Source organism: Rhinopithecus bieti, unplaced genomic scaffold, assembly GCF_001698545.2.
Source record: "Rhinopithecus bieti isolate Rb0 unplaced genomic scaffold, ASM169854v2 scaffold_8, whole genome shotgun sequence".
Classification (NCBI taxonomy): domain Eukaryota; kingdom Metazoa; phylum Chordata; class Mammalia; order Primates; family Cercopithecidae; genus Rhinopithecus; species Rhinopithecus bieti.
Window position 1 is genome coordinate 2,709,073 of NW_016803211.1, and position 12,862 is coordinate 2,721,934.

Consider the following 12,862-nt stretch of genomic DNA (forward strand, 5'->3'; position numbering starts at 1 on the left):
CTCCAGCTTTGTTCTTTTGGCTTAGGATTCTCTTGGCAATGTGGGCTCTTTTTTGGTTCCACATGAACTTTAAAGTAGTTTTTTCCAATTCTGTGAAGAAAGTCATTGGTAGCTTAATGGGGATGGCATTGAATCTATAAATTACCTTGGGCAGTATGGCCATTTTCATGATATTGATTCTTCCCATCCATGAGCATGGAATGTTCTTCCATTTGTTTATGTCCTCTTTTATTTCGTTGAGCAGTGGTTTGCAATTCTCCTTGAAGAGGTCCTTCACACCGCTTGTAAGTTGGATTCCTAGGTATTTTATTCTATTTGAAGCAATTGTGAATGGGAGTTCACCCATGATTTGGCTCTCTGTCTGTTATTGGTTTGTAGGAACGCTTGTGATTTCTGCACATTGATTTTGCATCCTGAGACTTTGCTGAAGTTGATTATCAACTTAAGGAGATTTTGGGCTGAGACAATGGGGTTTTCTAAATATACAATCATGTCATCTGCAAACAGGGCCAATTTGACTTCCTCATTTCCTCATTGAATACCCTTTATTTCTTTCTCCTGCCTGATTGCCCTGGCCAGAACTTCCACCACTATGTTGAATAGGAGTGGTGAGAGAGGGCATCCCTGTCCTGTGCCAGTTTTCAAAGGGAATGCTTCCAGTTTTTGCCCATTCAGTATGATATTGGCTGTGGGTTTGTCATAAATAGCTCTTATTATTTTGAGATACGTCCCATCAGTACCTAACTTATCGAGAGTTTTTAGCATGAAGGGCTGTTGAATTTTTTCAAAGGCCCTTTCTGCATCTATTGAGATAATCATGTGGTTTTTGTCTTTAGTTCTGTTTATATGATGGATTAAGTTTATTGATTTGCATATGTTGAACCAGCCTTGCATCCCAGGGATGAAGCCCACTTGATCATGGTGGATAAGCTTTTTGATGTGCTGCTGGATTCGGTTTGCCGGTATTTTACTGAGGATTTCTGCATTGATGTTCATCAGGGATATTGGTCTAAAATTATGCTTTTTTGTTGCGTCTCTGCTGGGCTTTGGTATCAGAATGATGCCGGCCTCATAAAATGAGTTAGGGAGGATTCCCTCTTTTTGTATTGATTGGAATAGTTTCAGAAGGAATGGTACCAGCTCCTCCTTGTACCTCTGGTAGAATTTGGCTGTGAATCCGTCTGGCCCTGGACTTTTTTTGGGTGGTAGGCTATTAATTCTTGCCTCAATTTCAGAGCCTGTTATTGAAGACCTCATTTCTTAAACAACAACAACAAAAAACACCTGAGTACCAGAATCTTTTATCACCATAGATTAGTTATTCTATAATAGTAAATGTGGATAATAGCTAAGCCATAACTACTCTATCATTTATTCAGCTTTCACTGGTATTGGGTTCTCAGCTAATTAGTTCATTTAATGTTAACAGCAGCCCTCACAGTTCATTATCCTCATTTTATTAAAGAGAAAACTAATCCCCAAAGTGATTACGTGACCTGCCTAAGGTCAGACAAATGATAAATCACAGAGGTCAAAATGCAGACCCAAGTCTGTTGCTTTTGTCTTGGTTTGCTTGCCCCAGCAGCAGACCCTGAGACATGGATGTAATCACAAGTCACTTATTCAGAAAGTGATGCCAGGAAGCACCAGTAGGTGAGCAGGGCACAGGAAGGGAGCCAACACAGTGCATTGTCAAGCAAGTAACCAGAATGGACAACAGGACCTCAATTCTACTAGGAAACTCTGGGTGCCAGGACAGATAACTCAGTGTTCTCCCTACCTGTGGGCTGAGGGAGCTGAGGTATGTTTCCACAAATTCCCATCTGTGACTGATTGAAGGCTGCTCCCTACTCAGGCTATGTTCCCACAGCCAGAAAAAGAGCTCTTAGACAAAGAATGAGCTGTGTTTGCATTAAGAAGCTGGGCTGAGAGGATATAGGCAGGATGTGCACAGCATTTGTTAACACTCTTAACCACTAGCTGAGTCCAGCTAGTGGACTCAGAAAGCTGTGGTCCCTTGTGGAAAACTCAGTCCAGTGTGATGGCTAACAGAGCCCTATCCTGTTAGTAGCCTCAATTTCAATTCAGAATGCTGAAGTTTGGTCTCTGCATTTTTGCTGGCTAAGTACTAAAAATATCTCTTTGCATTTTCTGCTGTGGGCAGCTTCAGGGACATAGCCAACCCTCAGGCTGCCCTTGTGGTATCCCACCATTCTTCAGCCATTTCACCACCTCAGCTACAGAGTCAGCTGCAACCAGGAACCAACACATTTGTTCTCCATGGTGATTCTGGTGCATTTTGAGGAAATGAGCAAATGATGAAGTTATTTTTCCCCAATATTTCTCAGGTTTTCATATGCACATGAGGTACTTGGGCATCTTGTTAAAATGCAGACTCTGATTGAGCAGGTCTAGGTGGGGGCCTGAGATCCTGCATTCTGACAAGCTCCTGGGTGCTGCTGCTGCTGCTGCCATGCAGAACCACACTTAGAGCAGCGAGACTGCAGGCAACCTCAGTCCTCAAGTGAGTCACAAAGACTTTCTTAAGCTAGCCTTGGAGAAAAGCTGTTTCTTTGGTTTAGACAGTTGCCATGAGGTCAGAGGTCCAGCCAGGCCAAGAATTTGGAGTGGTTAAAAAAAAAAAAAAAAAAAAAAAAAAAGTGGAAAGGAAGAATCAAAATTCTACCTAACAGCAACTAAAGACCAAGAGGAGGAAGAAAAAGAAGGCCAGTGTTTGCCAGAAAACTCTGAGCACTACCTAGTCTGCAGAGCAAGGGCTCATGAGGTTGTTTAAGTAAAAAGTCAAACCCATACACATGGCTTGACTACTTTGCAAGCCATGATCTTTTTAGATTTTCAATGGTCTGAAACCCATAAACATGGCTTAGACTACTTTACAAGCCATGATCTTTTAGATCTCAATGTCCAACTTGGATTTCTAAACTAGTTTGCTTAATAAAGACAACAATTTACTCCCTATCTTTTGATGATAATCAACTGTATTGAGCCTTCGTTGTAATGAGCCATTTACATTCACCAACTCATTTTAGCCTCATAACTATAAAATGAGGCACCTGCTACTCTTATCTCCTTTTTGACAGATGAAGAAGAAACGTCTATAAAGTGGTGAAGTCACTTAGATACACAGAGCTAGTAAGAGTCAGAGCTGGTAAACTTAGGAAGTCTGACTCCAGAGTCTCCGTTTTTAAGCATGACATGCTACCTCCTTTCCTGGCCTTTTCTGCCCTCTGTTTGCCCCTAGACGGTAGAGTGATTGTACCAATGTAATACTCGGTAACCTCCATCTCCCATACACCTCTCCCAGGGCCAAGGCAGTTTTGTTTAGGTGGATGCTGCCAGCACCCACCTGACTGAAAATCCTAACTACTGGGCTCCTACACTGTTCCCTAAATCATGTCTCACCTTCGTGCATTGGGCCCCCTCATTTAGGGATCCCATCTCAGTACTTTGTCTCATTCCACAATCTCCTCCCTGAGGATCAGAATCCTACGCATTGCATCAAACCCAGAGCCCAAGCATATTGGACACCCTGTCCCTGGTTTCTAGGCTCTGCCTGTCCTTCATCTGATGCCTACAGGGTCAAAAGTTGCTGCAGTTACCCCCTCCCCCTGCTGGGTAAACAGGCCCTGTCCCTAGCACCTGCCTCACCCATAAGCCCAACCCAGGTCATCTGCTCTCAGCTGTCTTTTGCATTCTTCCAAGAAGATCCCCTTGCTTCTTTGAACTGCCTAAGGCCATACAACATCTATCCACATGTTTAAAGAGCCACCCAGAAAACCTGAACCAAAGTCCTTGCACAATCTGCTTTATAAAACTTAAAGGCCCCAAATTTTCAGTGTGCCAAAAATGCCCTCTGTGATCTCATGGAGAACAGACCCCAAAATGTGACTTTCAAAAATAATTGTTTTGCTTGCCAAAATTGGTCATTGTGATTTTGTTTCCACCCAAAGGTTAAACAAGGGGGACAGTCCTCCCCACCGCCGTCTTGAAAGTAAGGATAATTTCTTTGTCATCATTCATAGCTATTTAAATACCCACTACTTACTAGTTCACATTTGGGCTGAATCTTGAAAGATGAAACTGCATGTCCAAAGGAATAAGAGGAGTGGATATAGAGATGGGGGTTAAGGGACTAGAAACAGTAAAAAGTAACATTCATTCATCATCCATTCATCTTTTCATTTACAAAATATGAGTGCCGCTGATAGGCAGACAGAAAATAATTTTTGCTGAGCAACCCAGAAAGTAGGGAACCAAAGGGTGCCTCTAAATGCAGCTGAAAGGGGCCTTGGATGACAAAGAATAAACCACCAACCAAACCACGAACATATAGAAAGTGAAGGCTGAGTTTCGGCCCTAATCTCGCGTTCCTGGATCCAGAGGAGAGGGGGCAGGGGCACTGAGAAATGGGCAGTGAGCGAAGATCTCACATTAGATCTAGGCCTTTGGAAAACCCACAGCTGCACAAGAGAAGAGAAAGGAGGAAGCCCTGGCGTATGCAACGGTGTAGCCATTCGACAGGGAAATAAGAGGAAAGCTAAATGTCTGGGGTTTTGCTTCAGGAAGACCCACTATGAACTATGCCCAACCTACCTTCTTGGAAGATTCTGGGTTCCTTGCTGCCTTGTGCCTTCTTTTCACAAAACTGCATCTTCAGCTTTTCCAGATCCAGGAGGCTTGCTATTATTAGGGTTTTGAATGTAAGAACAGGCACAGGCTCAGGCTGGCTAACAGCATTTGTCACCTAAGCCTGATTGTAGTTTTAGACACATAGTTGGATTGTTCCAAGTATTTAGCAATTCAGTAATCCAGTTAACCATGCTGGTGAAAGGCTAAGACTGTTTTGCACTAGGCACCAGAATGTGGTCTCCACATTTTCACTTCTTATAGCTAAATATTTATAACCATCTGATAGGGTTTGGCTGTGTCCCCACCCAAATCTCATCTTGAATTGTAGTTCCCATAATTCCCATGTGTTGTGGGAAGGACCCAGTGGGAGATAATTGAATTATGGGGGCGGTTTCCCACATACTGTTCTCGTGGTAGTGAATAAGTCTCACGAGATCTAATGGTGTTATAAGGGGTTTCCCCTATCGCTTGGCTCCCACTCTGTCTTGTCTGCCATCAGGTAAGATGTGCCTTTCCCCTTCCGCCATGATTGTGAGGCCTCCCCAGCCACGTGGAGCTGTGAGTCCATTAAACCTCATTTTCTTTATAAATTACCCAGTCTCAGGTATGTCTTCATTAGTAGCATGACAATGGACTAATACCAAACCAGCTCAATCCTTTTAGTCCTCTACAAACCAAAAGACATCTCCTTAGTGAGTCAAATTTTGTGCTGAATAACACCAAAGGCATTATTAATGCTCAAATAATGGTTATTTTAAGTCCGTGCTGTGTCATTATGACTCGACAACCACACTGTACAATAGCACCATGTGTGTGTGCCTAGATGGTGTCAAATTTACACTTTTAATTTTCATATCTCAGAATATTCTTATTAAATCCACAAGAACAGGTTTGTTTGGAGGGCTTTTGTTTGGGGAACTTTTTTTTTAACAAAATTTCTGGCATTCTTTTTTTCATCTGCAAAAAACAAAAACCTAATAGTCCTTCCCTACGTCTCAGAGGTGTCATGGGAATTAACATAATGCAAGTGTAAGTGCCTTAATAAGCATCATCATTTAAAAAATCCCTTGCAGATGTGAGCATGCAGCTTGCTGAAACAGTAGAATCCCATAAGACCTGCAGAACATAAATCACAATCCCTTAAATCCACGGGTTTGTAACCCACGCACTGTAGCCCTGTAGAACTACAGAGAACAAGAGAGGAGCATACCAGGGGCTAAGATGGGGCCAGAATCCAGGCCCAGCACAGTCTTCCCTTTTCCTGTGTAGCTTCTGTGATTCTAAGAGGTCGGAGAGTTCATCCCTCGCAGGAAAAAAAAAAAAAAAAAATGGCTAATTGATTTTCCTTCTGCTCAAGAATCCTGGTGTGCTGACCCTGGGGGGTGCTGTGAACTCCACCAAAAACCACTCCCATGGAAATCTCCATTCGAGTCAAACACAACGAAGTCCTTGCCTTGGAAAAGACTGAGATTCCTCTTGCTTCCCTCTGTGAAATGTATAAAACACAGCGCGGCCACTGAAAGGCTTGATTTCATGTCTTGCGTGTTATTTTTAAAAATGGAGAAAAGCTTCTCTTCAGGACTCGTGGTGTTCATTTTAAAATCCTGGATTAATCCATCGTGTGTATGTGACCTTTTGGTGCAAAACAACACAGTAGCCTCTGAATTTACATAATTTTCCAAATCTTAGAATATTAATTTTAAAATGACCACTAATGTACTTCACTTGGGTTTAGTTTTGATTCCAGTGGCATTGGAGTCACATTTACCATGTATCATTTCTGCACAAAAGCTTATAAATTCCAAATGCCAGAAGGGAAAACATTCTTAACAGGAATACTTTTATTCACCATCTCTTTATTCCATTCAGAGACTTTGGTTATAGATGATGAATAATAGTATAAAAGATTATAGACATAATAAATAAAAGATTATAGGAAAAGAAGACTGGTTCTCCAAGTCGCAAGGTTTTCTTCAGTATTTTAGGAATTCTGCCTAAACAAAAGTGAAAAGAAGATATCCAAATAGGTGAAAGTTTATTAACTGAAAATTTTAAAACAAGAAAGCCGCTTTTTGTTTCCTTGGCTGCCATCTGGTGGTTAATAATATACACTAAAACACATTCTTGGGAACATTCAAAACATATCTATCTGCTCGTGTTTAAAACAAAACAAAAGATACCATCAATTTTTTAAAATACATTGCAGGTAGGAGACATTTATCTTTTCTAACAATTCTTATTTAGATCCACAAGTGGCATTTCCTTGCCTGTCTTCTAGTCTACGTTCTTTCTCTAGGAAAAGAACATTGATGCAATCATTAGATAATGATTAAGCCTAGTACTGTGTACTAAGACTAGGGCAAGAAGGATGAGGACGAGGTCCCTGCCTTCAGGGAAGAGAGAGATGAAAGCAAAAAATGAACATCGTGATGGGTGCTTAAAAAAGAAAAGACAAAGTCAAGAGGGACACCAAGGACGAAATCCTTAACTCTGTTCTGTATTATTGACGAGAAGAGTTTGGGTTAAGACTTGAGTGACGGGTGCGCACTCTCCAGACAGACAAGAGGAAAAAAGCATGGAGGAAAATCAGGAGGCTGTGTGTTGGGGGATGTTGACAAACTATGTCAGAAAGACAGGCAGAGGCTAGATCAGGAAGGGCCATTCCCTAATAGTATTAGGCAACTATTATTGGAACAAACCTCAGTGACCAATAATAATCAGCACGTATTTCTCACTGGAGACTGCTGGTGAGCTGGGGTAACCATGCCTTATGTGCCATTAATCCTTTCCCAGGGCCAACCTGAGACCCGGGCTAGCCTGGGCGTTTTCTTTTTCTGTCACTAACAGAAGCACAAGAGAAAGAGTAGAAATGCAAAAGACCTCTTTAGATCTAGGTTTGGAACTAGCAAACTGTCTCTTCTCTGTATTGCGTTAGCCAAAGCAAGTTACTTAGCTGAACCCAAGCCAAGGGGCAGGGAAACTTTCTCCACCGGTGAGAGGGAAGGACTGCAAAGTCACAGAAGAAGGAACTCAAATGAGGTGGCAAATGGGGCCAGTAATGTAGTCTGCAGCAAGTTCTACTTTGGAAATGGGTTTGAGGTTCCCATATTTGTCTAAAAAATGGTTAGAAAAACACTATATTGATCAAAGTAGAGGTCTGGCTTTGTGTTATGAGTTCCAGACCCCAGGGACACTGTGCGTGCAAACGTCTTGGGTCCTGTCCCACACCAACTGATTCAAAATCTCTGAGTAGAAATTTCGAGAATCTGCGTTTTAACTGGTTACACAGATGATTATTTCTATTCATCCTGAAGGTTGGGAACCACTGGAAGATTAATGAGAAAATAGGGGGAAAAAAGTCAAGGAAAAAACATAAAAGGAAAATGGGTTAAAAGAGGAAATAGTGCTTACGAAGAATACAAGAAATAGTGGGAAAAGGAATAAGAAAACCAATGAAAATGGTGTCCAGATGGCCAAGGGAAGAAGCTTAAAAGATAAGTGTGTGTTGAATTCTGTCAAATGCTGCCCACAGGTCAAGTAAAACAAGAACTGAGGAAAGCCCTGTAAATTTTTCAATTAGGGAATATTATGTGAAAAGAATACAATAGTGATGCCAGGATATCATGAGGCCTGTTTTGCAGATGAAAAGAAAAAAAGAAGAAAGAAGAAAGAAAAGGAAAGTGGCATGAAACAAAACAAAGATCCACCATTCTTCCATTTCTTCTTTCACGGGTCCTTATGATCTTGGTGAAATTGATTAATTCCACATTTAAACTTACATAGCACCTAAAAAGTTAGTTTCTGGCTAATGATTAAAGAAAGGAAAATGACCTTTTTTTGTATCTGTTGGTTCTGATATCATGCCAGATATTATTGGTAGCATACTGATAGCATACTGTATCTAATACCTAAGGCTTTATATATTTGAATAAAGAATTATTCCCTTAATTCTTCATTATTTCATTATGTATTTCCTTTATTTTTCCATTATTTATATGACGTTTTCTTAAGGAGGTTAAAGGAAATCAAATAGTGTATTAACACTGCTGTTTGGATTCCCAAGAGATCTTGCTAGTATGCAGCATCTTATTCATGTCACACGCTTTTTCTGAATTTCAGGACCCAATATCCAGTCTCTAGTGGGTGGATGCTGACGACAGCTTGGAAGGTGCCACGCTAACAGGGGCCTCTCAGAGTTGAGGTTCTGATATTGCACTGTCAAATTCTGACTTGTCCTATCCCACTCCAATTCATAGGAAGGCACCTTTATTTAAATGTGGTTTGCTTAAATGTACTTGATAACTTAAAAAAACACACACACAAATATATTCACAACTCTATTTCAAAGAACTATCTTATGGCCTCATTGAGTGTGGCAGGGTTGCAGTGTGGAAAAGTTAATGCACCCACTAGTGCATTCACGCAGCTTTGGGGGAAGCCCTAAAACAGATCCAAGCACAGACTGGAGACTCAAAGACAAAGTTGAAGGGTTCTCCATTGAGACCAAGAACTATAGCTAATTTGAGCCTAGACCAGTGAGTGATAAGCCAATGCACTTCTGCTTCTTGAGAGCTTTGTCTATCATGGTCAAAACCAGTACTGACTATGCAGCTTTAGATTTAACTTTTTTTTCACTTTGAGACAGAGTCTCACTCTGTCACCTAGGCTGAAGTGCAATGGTGCGATCTCGGCTCACTGCAACATCCGTCTCCTGGGTTCAAGCAATTCTCCTGCCTCAGCCTCCCAAGTAGCTGGGATTACAGGCGCCCACCACCATACCCACCTAATTTTTTGTATTTTTAGTAGAGACTGGGTTTCACCATGTTGGCCAGGCTGGTCCCAAACTCCTGACCTCAAAGATTTATCTTTGCTAGATGTCATCTTTTGTGAGCATTTTAAATGGTGTCACTAATGCCTGGTGAACATTGCATAATAGTCAAGCCAGCAGTTAAGTAGCATCTCCATCTTTTAAAATTAAGATTGGATTCTGGACCTAAAGTATTTCAGTTTCAGATTCTCAAAAAAGGGAAAGCTTAGGAAATGCAAAAAAAAATACACAATAGAAATATAATCAGTCTTAAAAGTATGCCCATAAACCTCGGCCTTTTTTTTCTTGCTAGGCTCAAAAGTTAAAAACAAAATAATACACACACACACACACACATACATACCAAACAGCTAGGCTGGTAGGCAAGTTCTTCTAAATGACCTCTCAACCCAAGCCCAGTCATCTACATCTGATTGCAGATAAATGAAATGTCACTATTGATTATATTTGACATTAGAAGTTAACAAGATTATTCTGCCAAACATTCATCCTCCCTTGTTCTATATCACCGTTTCATTTGAGAAGCAGGGACAATGGCTTCCACATAAGGCAGCAAAGGGTAGTGTTACAAATGTGGATATGGTACAGACTACATGGGTTCAAATCCTGATTCTGTTGCTTATGCTAGACCTCAGTCAGTTAACTCCTGTGTGCCTCAGTTTCCTGAACCACAGAATGGAAATGCTGCTAGTACTTCCTTCAGATGGTTCTTCTGAGGATTAAATGAGGTATGACAAAAACTGAGCTTAGAAGGGTGCCTGGCACACAGATAGGGCTCAATAACTGCGAGCTATTATTGTGTTCAGAGATCTCCAAATATTTTGAAAAAGAGGCTTCATTGTCCCACTGCTTTAAAGTTTTGGAACTTCTAAGGTTGGGGGATGTCAGAAATCAAGTCTCAAAGGGTAGGAAGTGAGATCCGTGCAAACTCAGCTAAACTCTAACACGCTCGTGTCTAAACGATTGATGAGTGGTATTAATTATGTCTCTCGGAGTTCATTTCAGCCTGCAACAAAGCTTAGACCTAAGAGATGCATTTAACGTAGAATTTCAATCTCTCTAAGGCAGGCGGGGAGAGCCTTTAAGAGCCTAGGAAACCATGCCCCACTGGTGAGAGTTTACTCTGCCTGCTTGTAGAAATCTGGCTATTTGTCTTGTCAGAGTTAAGTTCTACTGAAAAATAGACCTCTCTGTCTCTCTCCCTAAGGGTTCTCTGATTCTGAATTTGTTCTCTGGAAGTTTAGGTCTGAGTGTAAACATAAAACATCTGGAAAAAGAAAGTGGAAAAGGAAAAGTAAGCCCTTTCATGACTGAATTTCTTTTTTGGTATTATTTAAAGACACACAAAGCCTAGAGAAGCTCCTGAGAGATGCTGTCATCTATGGCCAGCCTCGAACCCGCAGAGCTTGGAAAAAGATTCTCATCCTGGTGGAGGGTGTCTACAGGTATGTAAATAACGGAACACATTTTACGACTAGCAGGCCTGCAGCAAGCTGATCAGTGCGGAAAGGCTGACCTTTCCTAGCTAAACAGAGCAATGACTTAGAATCGGTTATTACAGAGGGACCTGAGACAGAGCCACCAATGGGAGCTGTCAGACATGAGTCATCTGTCTTTTTGATGACTCTCTATGGCAGAGCAGCTTGAAGGCTGTCCTGCTTGAGAAGGCTTCCTCGGAAATATCCTCGCAAGGCATTGCTAACTTGAGTAGATTCTTTCCACTACTTTTGACTGCCCCAGAGCTTCAAAGGTGTTTTGCAGCTGGGTTATTCAAGATCAGAACACTCCTTGCCTTTATGACTGGTAGAAATTGCTGACGGGTGGCCCAGATGCCCCTACCTGGACAGCATGCCCAACCCCCAGCTGCTTGCTGAACTTGGTTAGTGCTTGCCATCAGAATAAAAAAAATCTGCCTGTTTTCCTCAAGGTAGGAGTAACCTGGAGTGCAATTCTTATTCCAGAGCCAGCAGGTAGGAGTGGGCTGATGTCTAGTCCACAAGCCAAGAAGACATTATTTCAGAGTGCCCAATCCTAAATCAATTCTCAAACAATCCTGACGTTGGACAAATTGAGGGAGATATCTCCTATAATGATAGAAAAGTGAAAAACATTGAAAGGAAGGAAACGAAGGCTGTTTAAGACAAGGAGGAGTATGGCTACAAAGGAGACTTGAGAATAGACATAGGATTTCTTTCAACCCGCTAATCTCATTAGTCCCTGAGTGCACATTTTTTCTGCTACATGAGTGAATAATGAGCAGCAGCAGAAGTGTGCCTTTATTCCTTTTAAGAAAAAAAAGTGAATTCTCCCAACTTTAAAATAATAATAATAATAAGCTTGGTTTCATTTTATTTTCAACATTTTTAACTCCAGTACTTACTGCCCCTGTGGCTAGGGTTCTGGATGTTCCCCGTCCTACTGTGGGAAATGCAAAGTTTGCATTTCCAGTTTCTACCAGCTCACTTTCTGCATCACCTACCAGTACCTCCTCCAGCCAGCCCAGAGAGTACGTACTGTTGATGAAGTCTTTGGGAGCACTCTAGACATAGTAGTTCTCCAGGCTAAGCTTGTCCTTGCCCCAGCCTAGGCACATTTGGCAATTTTCAATCATTATAACTGCAGTAGTATGTGACTGGCATATGGTGGACAGAGGCCAGGGATGCGGCTAAGCATCCTACAATGCACAGCACAGCCCCCATAACACAGAATTATCTAGCTCAAAATGTCTATAGTACCAAGGCCGAGAAAACCTGTTCTGGCATAACTGACAACTTGTAGTCCTTAACTTGCTATTTCAAGAAATAATCTCATATTGACTCTGGGCTATCGTAACCTCAAGCGTGGATCTTTTTCCCTGTGTGATTTGTGCTGCTGCCAGGGAGGGGAGCAAATAGCCCTTATCTAAACACCTGTCATTCAGGCCTAGATTCGTGGGAGGACAAAGCAGCTGAGAGAGAGCAGACTGGGCATCTCCTTTAAGCAGAGTAAACAATACCCCAACTGCAAATAAACAGAACTTGGCTCCATTAAAGGAAAGTTAAGTCTTAACCACTTTGATCATGGCTGAAATTAAGTAGACCACCGGCATTTTACTGGCAAATATTCCCATCAGCCACACAGAGAAACCACTCCAGCAGCAGGACTTGTTACTGGTCATGCCAGGCCTGCATCCTACCACTTCAGAAGGACAAAGGAGTCAGGTGTGGACTTCCAGCTCCAAGCCAGAGTGGCACCAAACCACAATTTTCATTGCACTAGCAATAGTGACTGCTCAGTTACCTATTGCCATGTAACAAACCATCCAAAGCATAATGGTTTACACAGCAATGATTTATTATTTTCCATGCTACCGTGGGTTGTGTGGACCAACTGGACAGTTCTTCT

At 41.7% G+C, this 12,862-nt stretch overlaps 1 protein-coding gene across 3 annotated transcripts in view; it reads left to right on the forward strand.

The window, feature by feature from the left end:
- The window catches only part of SPTLC3 (serine palmitoyltransferase long chain base subunit 3), a 176,120-nt gene that overhangs the window by 106,929 nt on the left and 56,329 nt on the right, over nucleotides 1-12,862 (forward strand). For all 3 annotated transcript variants that reach the window (XM_017869248.1, XM_017869257.1, XM_017869265.1), the window contains one exon: nucleotides 10,818-10,923. In XM_017869248.1, the coding sequence (XP_017724737.1) occupies nucleotides 10,818-10,923 (106 nt within the window). The remainder of the gene's footprint in view (nucleotides 1-10,817; nucleotides 10,924-12,862) is intronic.